This window comes from Chironomus tepperi, unplaced genomic scaffold (genome assembly GCF_022539635.2).
Source record: "Chironomus tepperi strain 1889 unplaced genomic scaffold, CSIRO-AGI_Ctep_v1 contig_16, whole genome shotgun sequence".
Classification (NCBI taxonomy): domain Eukaryota; kingdom Metazoa; phylum Arthropoda; class Insecta; order Diptera; family Chironomidae; genus Chironomus; species Chironomus tepperi.
In genome coordinates, this window is record NW_027226138.1 from 638,717 (window position 1) to 659,711 (window position 20,995).

General features: G+C 30.9%; 6 protein-coding genes across 6 annotated transcripts; 2 read left to right on the forward strand and 4 right to left on the reverse strand.

Moving 5' to 3' along the window:
• Positions 1-494: 494 nt before the first annotated feature.
• On the reverse strand, positions 495-1,886 carry mRF1 (mitochondrial translation release factor 1). Its single transcript, XM_070641946.1, has 3 exons — positions 1,215-1,886; positions 1,030-1,133; positions 495-967 (listed from the first exon to the last, which is right to left on the reverse strand). Exons 1-3 carry the CDS (start codon positions 1,847-1,849, stop codon positions 552-554), a joined length of 1,155 nt encoding a protein of 384 aa, XP_070498047.1. The 5' UTR covers positions 1,850-1,886; the 3' UTR covers positions 495-551.
• Positions 1,887-2,072: 186 nt separating this feature from the next.
• Cdc37 (cell division cycle protein 37) lies at positions 2,073-3,848 on the forward strand. Its single transcript, XM_070642554.1, has 3 exons — positions 2,073-2,245; positions 2,391-3,247; positions 3,308-3,848. The coding sequence occupies exons 1-3, from the start codon at positions 2,194-2,196 to the stop codon at positions 3,509-3,511; spliced, it is 1,113 nt and encodes a 370-aa protein (XP_070498655.1). The 5' UTR covers positions 2,073-2,193; the 3' UTR covers positions 3,512-3,848.
• Positions 3,525-6,043, reverse strand: pix (ATP-binding cassette sub-family E member 1 pix). The gene is made up of 5 exons (XM_070642545.1): positions 6,004-6,043; positions 5,529-5,742; positions 4,140-5,470; positions 3,844-4,078; positions 3,525-3,772 (listed from the first exon to the last, which is right to left on the reverse strand). Exons 2-5 carry the CDS (start codon positions 5,739-5,741, stop codon positions 3,725-3,727), a joined length of 1,827 nt encoding a protein of 608 aa, XP_070498646.1. The 5' UTR covers position 5,742; positions 6,004-6,043; the 3' UTR covers positions 3,525-3,724.
• Positions 6,044-6,743: 700 nt separating this feature from the next.
• Positions 6,744-8,883, forward strand: Srp68 (signal recognition particle 68). Its single transcript, XM_070643055.1, has 4 exons — positions 6,744-6,929; positions 6,996-7,031; positions 7,091-7,302; positions 7,360-8,883. Exons 1-4 carry the CDS (start codon positions 6,848-6,850, stop codon positions 8,800-8,802), a joined length of 1,773 nt encoding a protein of 590 aa, XP_070499156.1. The 5' UTR covers positions 6,744-6,847; the 3' UTR covers positions 8,803-8,883.
• On the reverse strand, positions 8,868-14,305 carry LOC139092594 (uncharacterized). Its single transcript, XM_070643067.1, has 3 exons — positions 13,693-14,305; positions 10,344-10,627; positions 8,868-10,281 (listed from the first exon to the last, which is right to left on the reverse strand). The coding sequence occupies exons 1-3, from the start codon at positions 13,898-13,900 to the stop codon at positions 9,463-9,465; spliced, it is 1,311 nt and encodes a 436-aa protein (XP_070499168.1). The 5' UTR covers positions 13,901-14,305; the 3' UTR covers positions 8,868-9,462.
• A 1,922-nt stretch (positions 14,306-16,227) lies between these two features.
• LOC139091789 (uncharacterized) lies at positions 16,228-20,893 on the reverse strand. The gene is made up of 9 exons (XM_070642000.1): positions 20,845-20,893; positions 20,144-20,275; positions 19,335-19,462; positions 18,475-18,576; positions 18,323-18,385; positions 17,994-18,101; positions 17,596-17,928; positions 17,377-17,532; positions 16,228-17,121 (listed from the first exon to the last, which is right to left on the reverse strand). Exons 1-9 carry the CDS (start codon positions 20,891-20,893, stop codon positions 16,840-16,842), a joined length of 1,353 nt encoding a protein of 450 aa, XP_070498101.1. The 3' UTR covers positions 16,228-16,839.
• Positions 20,894-20,995: the final 102 nt, after the last annotated feature.

Here is a 20,995-nt window from a genome sequence, read left to right on the forward strand (position 1 = left end):
ACCAGCATGTGTTGTTGCACTTAATACTTCATCTATACTAAACTAATCGGCCTTGAAAAAATTTCTATACATGGAAAGTATCGCGCTGCATTGAGAGAAAAAAAAAACAGCTAAAGAAAAAGAAATAAATACATCGAAGAGTTGAGTGGAGCCTCTTCCAATGAATATTTTAAAAATTTTTGTTAACTTGCAAGTCAGTAAGCATGTACAAAATAAAAACAAATAATTTCATGAAATGTAAAGGGACATAGCAGAAATGAAATGTGTACAGCACACTGTACACTGTACATTAAAGCGACAAATTCTTTTTTTTTTCAACATTTCAATATTAAGTCACTTCTCAAGGATTATGAATAATTTTTCTTGAATACTACCTATGCAGATTCGAAACGATTAATTTTGTGATTTTTATTCCTTTTATGGAAGTTGTAAGTGAGTTGAGTCAAGGAAATTATTAAGTTTGTGTTGGTTAGAAATACCAAAAGATAAGAAAATTACATGACATTGAACTTTTATTGATTGGAACTAAAAAAAACACATCATTCTTTCACTCATAGTTTCTCGAGAATGGACAAAAGTTCACGTTCTCTATCCGCTTGCCTTAATATCTCTATGAAATCATCAAGACGTTCAGGATTTTGAAAGAAACTTTCCAAGTTAAATATCGTACCTTTTGACTCATTCTGAGAACTTAGACGATGATCAGTCAATCGATCCTGATTGAAATTAAATGTACGAATTTTTTCATTTCTATTTGCCTGACCAACTTGACTTTTTCTTGTTTTAAGGTACTTGTCGAAAGTCTCTTTAATTTGTCTATCCACTAAAATCTCTTTTAACTTCCTCATTGCTATTTCACGATTTTTAATCTGTGAACGATCTTCTTGACACTCGACTTGAATTGATGTTGGTAAATGTGTAATTCTTACTGCACTTTCAGTAGTATTGACATGCTGTCCACCCGCTCCTAATTAAGTTTTATAAATTAATGAACTTATCGACATTCTGCCAATATTACCATTTACGTACCTGACGCTCGCTTTGTATCAATTTTAAGGTCCTTCTCACTTATTTCCACTGAATGTCTATTTGTAATTGGTATACATGCTAATGTTACAGTGGATGTATGAATTCTGTAAAGTAAAGTGATTCATGACAGCTATTACATGCACATCAAATAGATTTAGACGTTTAGAATAAAGTAGTCGACTCACCTTCCTTTTGATTCCGTTTTAGGTATACGTTGAACTCGATGAACTCCAATTTCATATCTTAAATGATCCCATACAAAATGACCTTTTACTGTTGCCTTGTAGTGCCTTAAATACATTCCATCGCTGTCGGAATGAACTGATTCAAGTTCCCAGTTTTTGTAGTTAAAATAATTATTGTACATTGTACACAATTCGTCGGCAAAGAGCATTGCCTCTTTACCTCCTACGCCAGCAGATATTTCAAATATACAGTCACTGTTTCCTGATATCCTCTCACTATCTTTTGACTGCTCATATTCGTAAATTTCATCAAATATTTTGTCTATTATTTCGCTCTTCTCTTTTTCAAGTCTAACTCTTTCCTCATTCATTAATGTCATCATTTCCTCGTCTATTTTATTTGATGGACTTGTCTCTTTCTCTATTTCAGCAATACTATTTGATACAAAGTTGTAGTCATTCATAAGGTTATTAAAAATTTTACCGCTTTCCTCTTCATTTTCTGATTTGCTAATTTTATGGATATAGTCGTTGATTTTACTAAAATACAGCTGCTTTACATTGTTTGAGTAGTAATTTCTATTATATAAACGATTTACTATCACTGGAAGCTTCAAAAGCCTCCTAAAACTCATTTTAAAACTGCTTGTATAATTTTGTAAACATCCAGTGCTGCTCAATTATTCGAAAACTGTTTTCGAATGTCCCGGTTTTAAAATATCAATTTTCTCTAATTTATTCATGTTATATGCTTGGATTTTAACTCATATGATTATTAAGCAACTAGGAATTGCATAATTAACAAATTAAAACGATATTTTAGATCATAAAGTATTAACGGTTTTTTGAATTTCAAATGCATCGTAATATTTTTCTAAAATAAATTTCTTGAAATTTCTCGAAAAGAACTTTTCTACAGTAAATCGTTAAAATCACAGTGAAACATCATTATTAATTAGTTTAAACACATCAAACAAATATGGTTGACTATTCAAAGTGGAAAAATATTGAAGTATCGGATGATGAAGATGGTAATTATTAAATATCAATAAATTTATGTATTTTTGTCGGTAAAACATCCAGTTAAACAACCTGTTTGACCAAAGGCTGTTTCCAGGATGTCTGGATGTATCTTTCATTAGTTAAGACATTAATTTAATTAATAACCTCTTATAGAAACTCATCCAAATATCGATACGCCTTCTTTGTTTCGATGGAGACATCAAGCAAGAATCGAAAGAATGGAACAGTTAGAACAAGAGAAAAAGGCACTGGAAGAGTCGCTTAAGGAAGCTGAACAAAAGAAGAAGATGATTCAAGAAAAGTTGAAAAATGCATCTGATACATCAATGAGCGAATTAAAGAAAGAAATCGAGGTAATTGATAAAAATCTAAAGGAACTAGAAAATAAGAAGAAGGAATTTAAAAAGAAAGAGGAATTAGCTCCTTGGAATGTGGATACTCTTTCGCAACCAAAGTTCTCAAAAACTGTCATCAACAAAAAGGAAGAAGAGAAAAATTATGAGGACATGACAGATGAAGAAAAGGAAGCACACATGAAAAAGTTTATTAAAGAAAACGAAAGTCTAATTAAACAGTACGGAATGCTCCAAAAGTTCGATGACTCAAAAAAATTCTTAACGCAGCACAATTTACTCGTTCACGAAGATACTGCAAACTATTTAGTAATTTGGTGCATTAATTTAGAAATGGAAGAGAAACGTGAATTGATGCAACATGTTGCTCATCAATGTATCTGTATGCAGTATATGCTTGAACTCTCAAAACAATTAAAAATTGATCCAAGAGCTTGTATTGCTCCGTTCTTCGAGAGAATACAAACTGCTGACATTGAATATCGTCGTCAATTTGAGGATGAACGTAATGCATTTATCCAAAGAATCATTAATAGAGCTAAGGAAAAAATCGCTCAGGCATTAAAGGAACAAGAGGAGGAAGAAGAAAGAGAAAGAAAGGAACGTTTAGGTCCAGGTGGTTTAGATCCTGCTGAAGTTTTCGAGACTTTGCCAAAGGTATGTCTGTAAATTTATTTTATTCTGAATCCATTACTTATGTCCAACAATCCTTTGTAGGAACTTCAAGATTGCTTTGAGAAGCGCGACACAGAATTGTTGAAGCAAGTCATCATGAAAATGCCAGAAGAAGAAGCCAAATATCACATGAAGCGTTGCGTAGACAGTGGTCTTTGGGTACCTGAAGGCGGAGTTAAAGAAGAACCAACATATGCGGAAGCAGGCAGCAGCGAACAAAAAGCAGATGATTTAGATTTGGATTAAATAAAAATAAATATTCTCTTTACTTCATTCGATACACATTTTATTAACTGCTTTCGTGAATAACATTAATTCCAATTGATAAATTTCCAAGCCATTTATAATATAATATAAATTGATGATAAAAAAGATTACAAAACATCCCTCTCTGTTGTTGTTGTTATTGATGAAGTAACTGAATGTTTATTGAATATTTCTGCTAAATTCAATCTGAACTTAATCTTCCAAGAAGAAGTATTGACCAGCGCGTTTTTGTTCAACATCCTGCGAATTAAAAATATTTTTTGTATTAAATTATAAAGCTTGAGAATCAAGAATAAAATGTAAAATAATACCTTAACGGATTTATGCTTGTTAATTCTCGGTCTAAAATTGTTTGGATCACGACGGAATGTAATTCCTAAAAGTTCAAGGAACTTGTTCATTCCATTAAGCAGTGCTTCTGGTGTATGAGCTGTTGTGTCTACAGATGGTGATCCCTCAAAAACAATAACACGATCAGCTAAATATGTAGCCATAATGAAATCGTGCTCGACCACAAATCCAGTTTTCTTCGAATGTAAAATATATCTGCAAAATAGGAATTAATGTTAAATCCAGCTCTGGACAATATATAACAATGTACACATACCTTTTGATCACTTTAGCGGCTACCAAACGTTGTTCTGAATCTAAATAGGCAGAAGGTTCGTCAACAAGATAAACGGAAGCGGGTTTTCCAAGGCATAAGACTAATGCAACACGTTGCAATTCACCACCAGACAAGTTTTGGACTTCTTGATCAATAATTTCCTCAATTTTCATTGGTTTCATTACATCAGCAATAAATTGTGGATGAATATATGCATCACGGATTTTATCGTGAAGTAATTGTCGGACTGTTCCTTGATGTTTTGGTGAAATTTTCTGTGGTTTGTAAGAGACGTGGAGGACAGGAAGTTTGCCAGATCCTTCATCAGGTTCTAAATTACCAGCAAGCATACGAATAAATGTCGTTTTTCCAGTTCCGTTTTCACCGAGTAAGACCAAAATTTCAGAGTCACTGAATTGACCTTCGCAAACTGTCAATGTGAAAGATCCGAGAGATTTTTTCATTGTTGGATAGTCATAATGGCATGTTCTCTTAATTTCCTCTTCAGATGCTGATTCTGATACCTTGAATGTCAATGCTTCTGTACGGAAACGCATATTTTCAGTTGGAATATAACCGTCCAAGAAAATGTTGATTCCTTCACGGACAGAAAATGGCATAGTAACAACTCCATAACAGCCAGGAACTCCATATAAACAGCAAATAAAGTCAGATAAGTAATCAAGAACTGACAAATCGTGCTCGACGACAATAATGAATTTGTCTGGATGGATAAGTGATCGAATAGCCAAAGCACAATTTAAACGTTGTCGGACATCTAAATATGAACTAGGTTCGTCAAACATGAAAATGTCTCCATTTTGAATGCACACCATAGCGCATGCAAAACGTTGCAATTCTCCTCCAGACAATGCACTGATTTCACGATCCTTAATATGCAATAAATCAAGTTGTTTGCAAATAGATTCTTGAATATCTCGTTCATCCTTCTTGTCAAGCAAAACACGAATTGTGCCTTTAACAGATTTTGGAATTTGATCAACATATTGTGGCTTAATTAAAGCTCTCAAATCGTCTTCCAAGATCTTGGTGAAATAGTTTTGTAATTCATTTCCACGGAAATAAGTTAAAATTTCTGTCCAATCTGGAGGATCATTAAAACGTCCAAGATTAGGTTTTAATTTTCCAGCAAGAATTTTCAATGCAGTTGATTTTCCAATTCCGTTTTGTCCAACTAATCCCAAAACTTCTCCAGGTCTTGGAACCGGCAACCGATGAAGCTTGAACGAATTCTTCGAGTAACGATGAGTCGTATGCTTGTCAAGATTACTTGGAACATTGATGATAGTAATGGCTTCGAATGGACATTTCTGTAAGAAATAATATTATTTTAAGCAGGCACTTCAAAACAAACAAAACAATTCATACCTTCACACAAATACCGCATCCAATACACAGTTCCTCAGACAATGAGGCGATTTTCGATTCTGGAGAAACTTCAATACAAAGTTTTCCCATACGAACAACAGGACATGATCGTTTACACTCTTGTCGACATCGCTTTGGCTTACACTTGTCCGAATTTACAATAGCGATACGCGTTTGTTTGTCTGTCTCTTCTCGTTCACGATTTCGAGACATCCTGATTAAAAGAAATTAGAAAGGAAAATTTTTTCTTAATATTTTACACTAAAGTGAAAGTGCATATGTGCGGAATGTATAACCAAAAAACTACTAGCATAAAATATCAACACATCATCAATCCAAAAAACATATTAAACACACTTCTTTAATTATATTCACTTGATTATATGATGTATTAATGTCTAATAAACTTGTTAAATATGTTTGTAAACTATGCTTAATAGAAACTATCTGAATAAAATAATAAAATTCAATCAACCTTTTGAAACTCCAAGAAAAACAAAGTTCAGGGGGAGGACAACTTGGATGAAAAAGTTTACAAAGTTTCCGTTGAAAAAAATTCGAAAATCAAATAACAACAAACACGAAGTATGTCATGAATTAAAGTACATTTTAGTTTAGTACTAATTAACTTTAAATCTAATTTAACCTATTATATCTTCTAATATTGGAAGTTAGACACTTCAACAATGAACATAATTTACATACCCTGAATTTACGTTATAAGCCAGTGGCTTATCGGAAGAAAAAAGTTTTCAAAATCGCAAAAAAAGGCTTGATAACGAGTAATGGCTTAGTAAAAAATGTAAACAAATGAAGAAAAAACGAAAATTTTCATGGAAATCTTAAAAATTATTAATTTCTTCTAGTCCCTATAGATTGTTCATAATGGAATATGTCATTTAAAATCGGAAAATTTATTTTATGTAGTTTAATTAATGACTTTTTGGTAGTGGCTTATTAACGGATACAAAATTTTTCCAGAGTCAAATTTCTTTACTAAGCCAGTGGCTTAGTAACGAGTAGTGGCTTATAACGTAAATTCAGGGTAAATCTTCCAATACAGTGATTCTCAACCATTTAGGTTCGCGGCACTTGAAGAAATTGCAACAAGTATAATATAATTCATGAATTTTTGCATAACTTTTTTAGTGAAAATTAGATCACAAAATCTGATGTTGTGCATCTTTTGTGTGTTGTCAACATTTTCATGAGAAACATGAATGTGTCGTGTGACATTGTTTGAGAAACACTGATCCAACACGACGGATTTTCTCAGTGAATTTGTAATTAAAGTTTTTTAAAAGAATATAATTAAAACTATGGAGAACCAAGGAAGTAACTTGGATAAGGAGAATGTGGACACGACGAACGCTGAAGGTCCAAAGATCTATACAGTTGAAAGTAAGTTAATAAATCTTTCTAAATATTAATTCTTATTTACAAAAATTTTCTAATTTTCACTTACAGTTCTGAGGATGATTAAAGAACTTCAACAACAACATGGTAAGGATGTAAACATTGACATCATTAAGAATTTTACTAAAGTATCGTGTAATTTACAGGTTTGAGACACGGTGATTTTCAGCGATATCGTGGTTATTGCACTAGACGAGTTAAGAGATTGCGAAAAACATTAAACCTTCCTCAAGGTGATAAAAGACATTTCAAGAAACGGGATGTTAATGTAACTCATTTAGAAGGAAAAGCAACTAATGAGAAGTATGTCCATATTCCATTAATCTTATCGGAAAGAGCTTGGGCTTATGCTATGCAGGTAATAATCACGAATTTAATCCATAGAACTTTTATGTGACACGTTTAAACTTTCTAGTTGCGACAAGAGGCAAATAGTGAGCCAAGAAAGAAGTTCCATTTAGTTTCCAAGTTGAAGAAAGCTTGTGTCTATTCAATGCAATTACAGACATTGGTTAATACGGAATTTTGTGATGCTCGAACAAAATTAGAAGCAGAAGCATATAATGCATTCATTCATGGATCGTACTATTTTGAAATGGGTCGATGGAAAGAAGCTGCTGAAAATTTAAAGAAAGCTCAAGTTGTCTATGACAATTTGGTTCAAGCATTGCCAGAAGATGAACAAATCTTGTATAAGAATAGAATTGATGAAATTGCTCCAAGCTTGCGTTATTGTGCTTATAATATTGGTGAAAATATCAACATGAATGATTTGCTAGAAATGCGTGGTAAAGGAATGTTGACGGATCTTGACACTTTGGTTGCACAAACGAAAACTGAACAAACTGATGCATTCCAAAGCACTGAATGGCGCGGACGAAAAGTTACAGTACGGCCAGCTAAGGTTCGTTTGTTCTTATTGAGCATTCAAGATTTGAACAAGTCGGTTGAAAAAGGAAAAGATTTTCAAGCTAAGATTGATATTGTTGAAAACGTTTTGCTGGATTGCAAGGATGCCATTTCGGCACTAAAAGATGAGATCAAACAGGATCCAAAATTGCGCATTACACAAGAAGGTCAGTTGTCTAGCGTTCAATTTTTATTAGCTTACCTCTCGTACATTCGTCTAAAATTGACACTCGAACGTAATCTTTATCTGGTCGGACAAGCTAAACAGAACATGGAAGAGGAAAAAACCTCTGAAAATTCCAAGAAAGTTCGTTCACAAGATATATCTCGATTATATGAAATTATTTTACAAAATATAACAGAATTGCAACAGTTAAATGGCATGGAAAATGATAAGGAATATCAGACAGAAATTGAAACTTTATCATTAGGTTTCAAGGCATTCAGATGTTATTATATTGCACTTACTTTGGTTAATTTAAAGAGATGGAAAGAAGCTGTTTCCATGTATGAGCGTTCCTTAAAATACGCAAATGATGCAATCAAACAAAAGATTAAAGAGTTTAATTTGGATAAGGATTTGAAAGATCTATCAAAGAAAATTGAAGGATCTAAATTCTCTGCCCTTGCGTACAGTGTCTTGGAAACAGATAATCAGGAAGAGTCTGTTTTATATGGAAAGAGTCAGAAATCAACTAAGCCACTCTTTGAACGATTAGATCAATATAAGGAAGACACAACACTGAATTCTAGAAATCCTAATGTCTATAAAATTACCCCTGAAATGGAAGCGATTCCTTGCAAACCTTTGTTCTTTGATTTGGCCCTTAACTTTGTTGAATTCCCATCATTGGAAGATAAGGTTGAAACAGCTGCAAGCAAAAAGGCTACATCTGGTTTGACAGGCTTTGTAAAAGGATTCCTCGGATTTGGTGGTGAAAAGAAGTAAAAATGCTTTTTAATACTATTACTTTTTGTTGTTATATGCCTCCTTTAATGAATAATAAAATGACATTCATTTTTCCACAAAGGTTCATACTATTTTTATTGAGCAGGTCAGATATTTGCTTTGTCTTTCCATTCACAATAGAATTTACACTTTTTTTATAATCTTCTATAGTAAAAGAATAATAGACATAGAATATATATATTTGAGCCATCCATTCACTAAACTATTGCCATACATACATAATACTTAATACAATGAATATAACGTAAATGCATTGGCAGTATAAAAACTAGAAATCAATCAAGTAATGCCAACGAGATTGAAAATTTTTTAATTTTAAATAAAATGATTATGTCATTCCAAAGACAATCTCAATGGTCTAAAAGACTATGTACATGCTATGGATAAAGGTCCTTAAAATTATTAAAAATACTTTCTAAGCTTTCAATACGTAAAAGATGAACACAAAAGTTCTCGAAAATAAAAAAAAAGCTTTTTTGGAATGTGATGGAATGTTGGTTAATTTTTTTTAAAGCTTGTCTTTGGCAAGATTAACATTTTTTGAAAATTGCTATATGTGGATGGACACTTCTGATAATCTAAATTGAGATTATTAATAATTAATTCCTTGTGTCCACAACTTTGAAAATGGTCAGCATTTTACACATCTATAAATAAATTATTTAAATACCCACGCTGCTTGAACTCGCTCATTATGTCTCGTACTCGTATGTGATATTCATGACTTTTCATACTTGCCATGATTTCGTCATGCTTATCTGAATCATTTAAAGAATTTAATAGAGAGTCTATATCCTTAACATTTGCAACAAATGTTATCGCCGGAAGAACCCACAATGACATCCCCAGTCCAAAAAGTGATCGTCTTGCAATTTCCTGCTTTATACTTTCAGTTGTATACATTTCCTCAAGTTCAGCCAACTCACATGAATAACTTCCTTTCAAATGCTCACGCAATGTATCAATCAATGAATTACGATAAATGTCAATCAATTCATCAAAGTATTGCTGTCTCATTTTATATTTTGTACTTGAAAAAATTACCATCAAAATATCACATACTAAATTACTGTATCGAAGTGTCTGCAAGTCCACAAACTTGGCATAATTAACCCTTCCATTTTTTCCATAATGAAACATGATATTGTTAGTCCAAAGGTCGCCATGAACTATCACATTCCATTTATCCTCACTATTCGTCACGTGATTTCTCATTATGTTGAATAATTTTGGTCCTTTAAGTTTCTTCAATATCTTAATTGTTGAATCAAATTCACCATTTGATTCTTGTGACAAACTTGTTATGGCTTGATTCAACGAATAATCCAATTGTTGACTATAAAATTCAGCTGCATCCTCAATAAATACTATTTCTGCTATATATTGAACAGCAGTTGAAAACGTTTTTGGTTCAATGATTTTCATGGCCAATGAAAGTCCATGAAAGTTTGCAAGTTCCTGTGTAGTATATTGAGTTAGAGACTTTTTTTGTGATTGTAACCTTAGTTGACGATACTTACTTTCATAACGATTGATGAATGTTCAAAATCAAGTCCATCCAGTCTGTTGACCATCCTAAGTCCTTCCTTTGCAAGATCATCCATTGCAATAATTTCTCCTTCTTTGTCACATCCAGCAAAATAGTGATTGGGTAGCGGAAGATTATTGTTTGAAAATCTTTTTAATACTGGAACCACGTGACAGTATGCAATTATTTCATTCTTGAATGCTGCGTCGCACCGAAAAAGCTCTCGCCGTGATTTGTCCTTAATGTGTCTCTTTACGATTAAGCTTAGAGATTGAACTAGAATTAACAAAAGAGTTTTATTAATTTTGTTTGATTGAAAATTAGGGTGTTAGTTTATTAAACACGACTCCTTGATGCCGAAATATCTTTCAATATGCTCAAAATATTCGCAAACCTACCCCAAATATTTCTCTTTTTATAGTGATAATTATTACGGATATAACGCTCATTTGAGATTTGAATTATATATATTGCACATAGTTGAAAACCCTTTTTCATATAAAAACTCAGTTTGTTTTTGAACTCCGAAGAATAAACATTATAATGAAATTATAAATCCGTAAGGAAATCGTTTTAATTAAACTACATTTACCACAATTTCAAAATTTAGAACTTGATACTGATATTAACAACTAAAATTTAAATATTTAATATTGTCCTGAAGTTTAGTTTCATAATAAGTTCTTTGGTGTTATCACTAAATTACCTTTAGTTAAAGTTTTGGAGATTTCGTATACAATAGAATAGATAGGAATAGATTTCGAGCTATGGTGAAACATCAATAGAAATATAGATTTATAATGCTTAGCTTAGACCAATTTTCTGATTGACAATATTGGTTTTAAGATGATTCTTAAGGTAGCTAACAAAATATTCTTCCTTTAACAATAAAGCCTACAAGAATTCAGAGCTATTTTGTTAGCAAATGTCTCACGAAATAAAAATCTTGTTTTTCAAAAATCCAAATGCACAAAATATCATTCCATTAACATAATGGCTTTCTCATGTCATTATAATTTCCGCAGAACATCTTCATAACGTTCAGAATATTCTTGAGAATTTTGTTTAAATATATATATTAATAAATGCATGAAACATCATTTCCGAGTTCCCAGAATAATCGATATTCTGTAAAATGACATAAGGATTGCTGTTCAAATTCAGATCCTTCTGATTATCAAATTTGATGTCTTGTTTACTTCCAGTGACCTCACTAAATATGATAAATATCTGCAATTAATCTCCATAAACCCTTTCTTAACATCATAATCGATATAAGAAAAAGTAAATATCACCAAGGCATGTGTGGCATTCTGATCATTAAGTTAGATCAAAAGACTTCTCGTGTGCTTTATATCAAACACTTATAAAGTAATAAAAATGTGGTTAATTTACAATTTTAAGCGATAAAAGATGCATAAATTTGCAAAGGACGCTTTAATCTTTACGATCTTATTAAGAAAGGAAGATACGAGAAAAAACAGATCCATAAAAAAGAATTTGAATATTTTAGATGCTTAAAGGTTCGTCAACTTATACTTAACCAATGGTACAAAAAAAAAAGTCACACACGAACTTAACATTCAATGAGCGGCAAAATATAGAAAGAGAAAAACAAGCTACTCACTGAGAAATACGAATTGATACTTTGTTGTAGTATCATTAGTTTAATATTGTTGTGACGCAGAATATCCTTCAAAACTTAAAAATATAATTTCGGTCATTCACCAAAAAGATATTATAATTAAGACAGGTGCTTCTAGTGTCTACAAATGTCTCAACGTAAACAATATTATCTTAGTTTTTTATTCAACATTCTTTAAATGTAGATGCTATGGTTCTTAAGAAAATATTTCAATACTAATGAGGATTCATCAATTAGCGATTTGAATATTAATATGAGAATATTTTCTCATTCTGCACGCTCGCCAGAAGGGGTTGAATTTTTTGCAAGCATTTTAATTCAATATTTTGAATTAATTTTTTATGACTTAAAATATTTTTATTAATCATAGCAAATGCAAATTCAATTTTTATGGATCTGTTGTTCGTGAAGAATATTGGAATGCATTCCTATTCATTTTAAAAGGAACTGAGTCAGAAAAAATTCTACTTGAGTAATCTTATGATTTTTAAGAATTTTATATGCATCAGAAGTTGGGCGATTTTTCACTTCCTTCCCTTATTCTGGCTAAGCCAGTGAATTTCATAAGTTTAGATTTTCTTACATAAAAAGAACCTTTCGGAAGTTTTTGAATTTATTACTAAAGAATTTAATTCTATTCCAAGTCAAAAAAAATCCCAAAAAGGGAAAGAATGACGGTCAAAGACATTATTGCCGTACTTTTAAAATTAAATTTGATGGGTCAAATGTCAAGCCCTAAATCCAAAAATCTTTATCGTTCTATCTCAATGCTTTACAAACTATGTTCCTTAGACTACATCCAGATATGTTACAAATCGCCAAAAATAGATTATTAGCAAAGGTCGAAGCCAAATTGAATGACTTAGAATTTGCTAAAAACCGATTCAAATTTGTATAAAAAGTTATACTTCACAAGTGCTGGAAGAAAAATATTTCATGCAAATTTTAACTTAAATCTCTGATTATTTTTTGGTTGACTTCAATCTCTGGTTATTTTTTTTGGAAAAATTTAAAATTATTGCAATCAAAGCTCAAAGTCAAAAATTTAAAATTTCAAGCCAAACTTTTAGTATTTTAGACTAATGCAAGTATTTCATTTTAGTTCATCAAAATTTAGAGCATTTTTAATTTTTTGGTGTGCGCGATTAATGTTCTACATTCAATGTGTACCGTGTCTCAAAAAATATCTTTCCTATCTTCTCAGAGTCGAGGACATTTAAATAACATTAACTCACAATAACTATCTCTCGTCAATTGCAATTATGCAATTTTCAATTAAAATCGATGACGAGAAATTTATTAAATAATACAGAATGCGTGACGAACACTATTCAAGTGCATAGTATTTTCATTAACGTACACATATTATAGTAGTTTCTTTCATTTGAACAATTATTATTACTTCTATCACTTGAAATTTAGGATGCATCGTAAGTGACAATGATATTGACCCGATTTCTAATCTAAATTAATAATTTTTTATTGCTTTCATTTTCAATGCCTCGCAATGCGTAATACGTTATTTATTTATCAGTATCAAGAAGTTTCGTAAGATTTCTGCTCTAGTTTAATATTTCTTTTTTTTTTGTGTATTTGATTAGAAATTTTAGGCATTTCACTTATCTATGAGGTTCACAATTTATTTATACTCAAGGTTTTTAGTTCACTTAAAAAAATGTTGCAACAATTAACTTACATAATTTACCGCCAGCTTCATATTCGACAATAATTCGCTTAACCACTGACATGTAGTTGTCACCGTCTTTGGAGCCAGAGATACATTTCATTTTTAAAACACGTAAATCGTTATCGCTAAAATAACGTTTTAAAATTTCTTCAATGGTCTTATATTTCTCATTGAACTCATTAAGCTGCTCGATATCTTTCTCATCATTAACTAACATGCTGACAGTCAAATATTTACGTCTGATTTGGATATTATTTTATGTAGCACTAGCTTTGATTTTGAATTTGTAGATTTGTTAGGAGAACAGGTTGATATGCTTTTTTTTTAAAACGTCACAATTAATAATCTTGAAAATTCTATTCTTTAAGATTTTATGCTGATTCTACGTTTCAAACATTGGCACGTTTTCTTATTTAATTATGTCAATTAATTTTGACCACTGCACTTTGCACTTATATTTTTGTAAATGTATGTTATGATGATAAATATCAATTAATTTCGGTGATACCTTGATTATTTTATTTTTAAAAACAATAAAAAATATAAAAATAAATTTTTTTTTTGTTCCCCTAACACAATTCAAATCACTGCCAATGATTGGAAATACGTTCGAAGCTATCAAATACAAATTGCATACTAACTCAAACTTGCTATATTATTTTTTCTTTTATGCAACTTAAAAGAGCTCTTGTCTCAGTGGCGATTCTCTGAGTGAATTGAGCTTTTTCAGCCTTTTTCAGCCTGTTTTAAACCTCCCACAATTTGTATTTATTGGATATTATTGAGTTATGACTATATTCTAACTGGAAGTTAAGTTAGAAATTTTTGGCGCGAAAAGTTTGTTATTCTTATATAAACAACAACATTAAGTTTTACGCTTACGCTGTATGAGATTTGAAGATATTAGACAATCTCCAATCCGAAGAATTACCCATGATTCGTGTGTTTACGTTTATCTATCTACCTGTGTGAATTAACCATTGATTTTTCATAGTGTAAATGAGAAAAATCTAAACACACATATTGGAATTTGAGAGATTTGATTATGAATGAAAATACCCTTTTATTGGGTCTTTACATTCTCTCATAGTGTATCAGCAACTCAGGCATGTCGATTGCGAGTTTTACAATAACAGATATGGTTATGCATTATGATTGGTGATCATGATTTTGAGGTGGTATTAGGGGACGTTGGGAAAGTACGTAACGGTTAGGAGGGGAGAGGAGGGTTAAAATTTTGTTATAAAGCCTTACAGTGTGGGTAGGGGAGGACCTTAAAATGCAATTTTCAGCATTACGTAATTTCGAAATTTTCCCTTGTTCTCATCTAAGAGATATACTTTCAACATATTTGCAAACTTTCTCATATATAAAGGATCAACCTATCGGAGAAAGCCAAAGAGTACGTCATGCAAATAAAACATGTGTAGAACAATTCTATCCAATAAACAAAACACCTTGACAAATGCAACAATGAGCTTTAGGTGCTAATAATTTTCTGCACGTTTCGATTCACAAAATATGACCAACAATATATTCCAGTTGAATGACATGTCATTCATAACCTTGAATTTTATTTTTTTGGATAATATTAAAATGCCTCTAATACAATGGTACCAATTTTCATATATGAAAATGTGCTCTTGAAATACAAAGACATTTTTCATTGAATTGAATAAAGAAACATTCATTATTTTTATCAAATAATAGTCACTCGAACTGATATGACTCCATTAAATTCCATTCAATGCATAAGCGTGGAAGTAAAGAATAAGAGAATTACTTACAAATTGCTGTAAGGAGCAAAGCTTACCTCTCCATGAATGTGTTAACATGTGTTGCTGTATGTATGTGTGTTGGAGATAAGCTTTAACCTTAAAAAACATTTCAAGGTCTGTGAGCGCTTTAAGACTGAAAAGCTTTCAAGCTTCTATAATTCCTGAAAATTTGATTGTTTTCTGTTGCTCTGAATTAAAGTATGCATAATTTGATTAAATTAAATTTAAATATCAAAATTTCTTTGCGAATTTTATTCAAAATTTCATATTCACACCGTTTGATGATGTGGAGAAGTAAAGTAGTTTGTGATATATTGCATACAAATTTGACAATGTAGCATCAATGATCAATTCCTTCAAGTTTTTTTTTTTGCATAATTTGAATGTTAGAGCTGCTTTCCTTAAATATTAACATTCATAGGTGCAAGTATATATATTTATAGGCGATTCATTAACATGTCCTTTATAATTTATTGCACAGATATAAATCCTTCTAAAAACTATTGAAGGAATTGACACAATTGCTGCTACGTACTTAATTTATAAATTTATAAATACATTGTTGCAATTTCTTCATCTATAAATCGACATTTTTATCAATATATGAAATTAATAGGCCAGATTGATGACAAATCAGCAATTGATACTGAAAATTGGAGCAAATTTTAGTGTTACTATTTCATGTTTATAAATAAGTCAGGTCAATGAATTGATGAGTTAGAAAACTGAGTATTAAAATTTTTGAAACTACTTTATTTGCTAATAGATAATAGATTCAATATTTACAAAATGGAAATTACAATATAGTATAAAACTAACTACTCGTAAAATATTTCTTTGACTTTATGTATGATATTTTTTTAAATAATTGAATGAGTCTTCAACCTATAAAACTAATAATTCCCTACAAGTCACGTTTCTGGAGTAAAACGTTTATTCCTCGACTTACTTATATCACGGTAAAATATTATTGCTCATTAAACATTTTTTAAATTCCACAAACTTAATTTAAACACTCAAAGGCTATTCACATCAAACTTGTAAGCAACTAAATGAGTTTTTCCCACAATAAATTCTACTTCAATACCAAAAGAAAGCTTTAAAGCAAATTTCAATCCTTACAATTAATTAAGGCTTTTTGTGAGCTTTTTGATTTCATAATAATCCGATTAAATATCACTTTTTGTAATAAATAAAAGAGAAATAGTAAGTGTTGCACTTGAATTTAAATTATAATCGTATCCTTGAATTATTTTGTTATTATAAAGGTGTTATATCCTTCCAAAATGAGCTTTTTGATGTGCAAATTAGGTGACTAATAATTTAATATTCAAATGGCTAGACAGGTTCCATTAGTAATTGAAGTATTTTAAATAAATTAATTTATAGAATTCCTCAATGACTGCACATCAATTCCTTCGCCTTCAGATGTGCTATTTCCAGTTTTCTTATAGTTTGCATTAAAGAATGCTAAAGATTTCATCAATTGATAGCTCTTTGATACAGGCAAGTTTGAGTCATAAAGTGCTTTGCTACTTTTACAGTCAGTATAGAACCACCAATTACATTTCAATATGGTCTGATCGAAAAGCGTACTTTCCGGACATAAGAATGACTTCATAATAAGACCATCGTCAGTTAATGCACATACATGGAATACCTGAGAAAGAAAGAGATAGACAGAAAGGTGAATTCAATTATTTGGATATAAACTTTCAATGACTCTTGTTGAACATATTAGCCTTTTCAAATTTTTGAATAAAGCAATTACAAAATAATGGAATAATGCACACGAATAATGTTTAGTCCAACCCTCAATAAAACTTGATCAAATAAATTGATTTTCGGTAACATTATCTTTAAAATGCATCTCATGAAGGTGTTGAGAAGTTAATGAGAAAATTGCATATCTTACCATACAACCCAAATCTTCATCAGCATAAAGTCCTGGGAAGTGTTTTTGATCTCCGCAATGGAACAGAGTTGATGGCAAATCGACCTTTGACTTAAAGTTATCGTCAAAGTTTTTATCATAACCTGATGGATAATACTCTTTTGGCGAATTCATCACCTAAAAACAATAAGCATAATTAAATATTATTGATAATTAAGCCAAGTAAATATCATTAGTCACCTTATGACCCTTCGTATATAAATATTTAGTAACTTTTTTCTTTGGTGTTGTGTGAGTAATAGCTGGTGTAACAAGCTTTGTTGTTTTTTGTGTAGCTAACGATTGCTGAGTCACACTTTCTGTAGGTAAAGCAGTCTTTCGTTTAGTGAAATTATTTGTGTAATATTTTTGAGCATTTTTCATTTGTTCTTGACGAATCTTGATTGCAGCTTTAATGACATCAACTGTAACATTTGCAAACTCCGCTAACTCCTCAATCGTGTGGCCTTTCAAGTCAATTTGAGGAAGTGTTTCATCATCTTCTTTATCTTGAGTTAAAGCTTGTGCATTGATCTTTAAGATGGATTATGTGAAAGCATTATAAACAGCAATTGTTATGATAAATTTCGATTATCTACCTTGAAATGATCTTCACCAATTCCTTTGAAAGATGGTACCTCACTCAATGAGATTTGATTGCCATAATTGAAATTTTGCCGGTCATCATTAACATTTTGAATATTTGTCTAGAAATGAAGATGTTTACGTGATATATGATTTATTGTAGTAAAATTAGAGGTTAAAGATTAAAATGATCAATTAAATCAGTGTGGATTATGATTTTGTGTTCTTGTGCATGGATATTCAGTGTTATTAATGAATGAATGAATGTATTTACTCGCATATAATGAACATAGTTATTGTGAATCGATGGATTTGAAAAAGTTTTAATAATTTTATCTTTTACTTGTAATGTTTCCGATGGTATTGGCTTAAATGGCGGCACGGTTGAACTGCCAGAAGGTAATGACTTTTGTGAAATTTTAAAAAAAATGCAGAATAATAAAAATTAAGTGTCAATCATAATTATAAAGTTAAGGAAAAAATTGAGTGATTTACAGTATCTTGTGGCATGTATGGAGATCTTCTAAAACCCTGTGGTGAGGAAACAATAGGATTCACTGCCAGCGGTCGACTCTGCTGTATTTTCGACGTTGGATTCTGAAACACATTTTTAAAGAAATTAAAAGTTCAATCTGATAAATTACGGTCGGTGTTGCTTCAACATTCCAAAGATAACAAATGATCAGTATGACATCGATGAAGACAAATGTCAAGAGAAATTAATGAATAGTACATAAATAATCTCAGTAGTCAACTTAAAGACATTAAGAAGCTATAGACATATGCTTCTCTGCCGAAAAAAGGTATGTTTTGGTTTTTTATTCAACATAAAATAATGATAGGAATTGGAAGCAATAAAAGAATTAGTTAAAATTCATTTTGATTGCAGTGTGACTTAATGCGGCGAAAAAGAGGAGTTTCGTAGTAGTTAGAGCGTCGGCTAACCGCATAGGATAAGTCCAGCATAAATCGGTTGTTTTTTCAATGTTTATTGTCAAATCAACTCGGTTCGAGTATTCGCGACTCACTGGTATATCCTGAGTCATGCACCTGTCATGACAAATAAGATGAGGAAAGTTGCTACTTAAACAAAAAAACAAGGCAAATTATAATTCAAGATGAGTGTAAACATTTTATTAGAAAATGCCTGCAAGCAATTTTGACGTTTCATTAATTCATGAATTTCTATTGTTTATGCTTCGCGTTTTTAATCAAAAGATAAATTAGCCATTTGACAGGCAATATTAAGCATTAAAACGATTTGAATCATGTCTACAAGTCAAGGTCGTTTGTCTGTAAATCTGTCTTTAGTTTTTGCTAATATATTCAATTATAACACATTGAACGGAACTTACGTCTGACGGTTTGACAACAGCTTTATCGATGGCATTCAAACTGGTCTTTAAATTTAAAGTTCTCTTTCTGCTTCCTTCAACATTTCCAAGTGAACTGTTAAACCCAAGCTCATCTCCTAAACTAAAACCTGGGTAGGAAAAAGCATGTATGAATTAGTATCCTTTAAATGTTAATAAATTGGTACCTAAATGTAAATACTTTTCGATACTATAAAACTTATGAGTAATAATCATCATTAATCTTTATTTGTACAATGCTTCAAATCGTGTTACAAGCAAGCTACAATAACAAACACGACGTAATTGTTGATTTTCGCATTAAATAAATATTCAGTTTTTTGTGGTATATTTACAATGTGTCAATGCGAAAATAAAGTCAAAAGTAATGAGATGTAGACTAATGGATCAATTATGAAAAGTATTTAGACTTAAATAAGACTTAAATTGAAATTTAAAGATCAACAATAAGTATTTCTACGGGTGTAATTGTCTTAATTCTTAAATGGTACAATAATTCTAATTTAAGGAAGCAAATTTGATTTAAGTTGATTTGCTAGAACTAAACAAAATCTTGTCCATATTTGGTTCATCAACAATGACATGATTTAGCGACCAATATACATCAACTAATAAAAGTAAACGAATTTTTCAGACCATATGACACAAATGTGATATGTTCATTGAGAATCATCTATGCATGCTTAATGACTGTTTCACGTGTGCACGCGATTGTATTTAAGATTATCATTGTTAAATGGAAGATGTTAGTCAGACATATAAAATAATACAAGAGAACATTTAATCATTACCTAAACCAATATACGCTTTAGCGCCACCCAAATTTCTTACACGAAATAATCCAGAATTCTTAAAGTTACAGTTTATGATAAATCCAAAATCTGATTCTAGAACGCAGGTGCATTGTATTTTGTTGATAGTGCCTAATGAAAAGAAAGTAAAGATATATAATAATGTCATAAAGTTGTGCCTCAAATTTCATATAATGAAGAATCTATAATATGCTAGATTTTAAACATGATGTCATATTGATGATTAAATGCCTAGTTCTAAAGTGAGAAAAATCAGATTAAAAATGATTTCTTCATCTATATTAAGCGAATACTATTATGATTGAGTAACATTTAATCAGTAATCTTAAATATAGCAGAATATCAAAATATGGAATTTATTCGTCTAAACTTAGACAAACGTGAATTTGTCAATCAAGATTAAATATGTGCTTAAAATTAGCAACAGTGGTTTATGCATATATGAATATTAAGTCAATATTGATGTAATATTTATATATTTTTAGATGATATTTGCATCGCTAATTGGACTCAATTTTATTGCCTAATTTATCGTGAAAGTGTTGAGAATCTGCTGGATTTTAAATAAGGTATGTTAATATCGTCATGATTTCGGACATTATCTTTGCAAATTTGAAAAGTTTTTCAAAATCATTAAAGTATGTCCATGTCCAATTAGTTTAATTAATTTTTATACTCACTTATAAAGTAAAGAAGCAAAAGAGTAAAATTTATTGATATGTGCTTCATGTTTTTAGATTATTCACTAAACACCCAGTTTTATATGATTCTCGTAATATTCCTTTCGGTTTTATTATTATTCAATCTAAATAGACTGTCTCGAAGGACTTT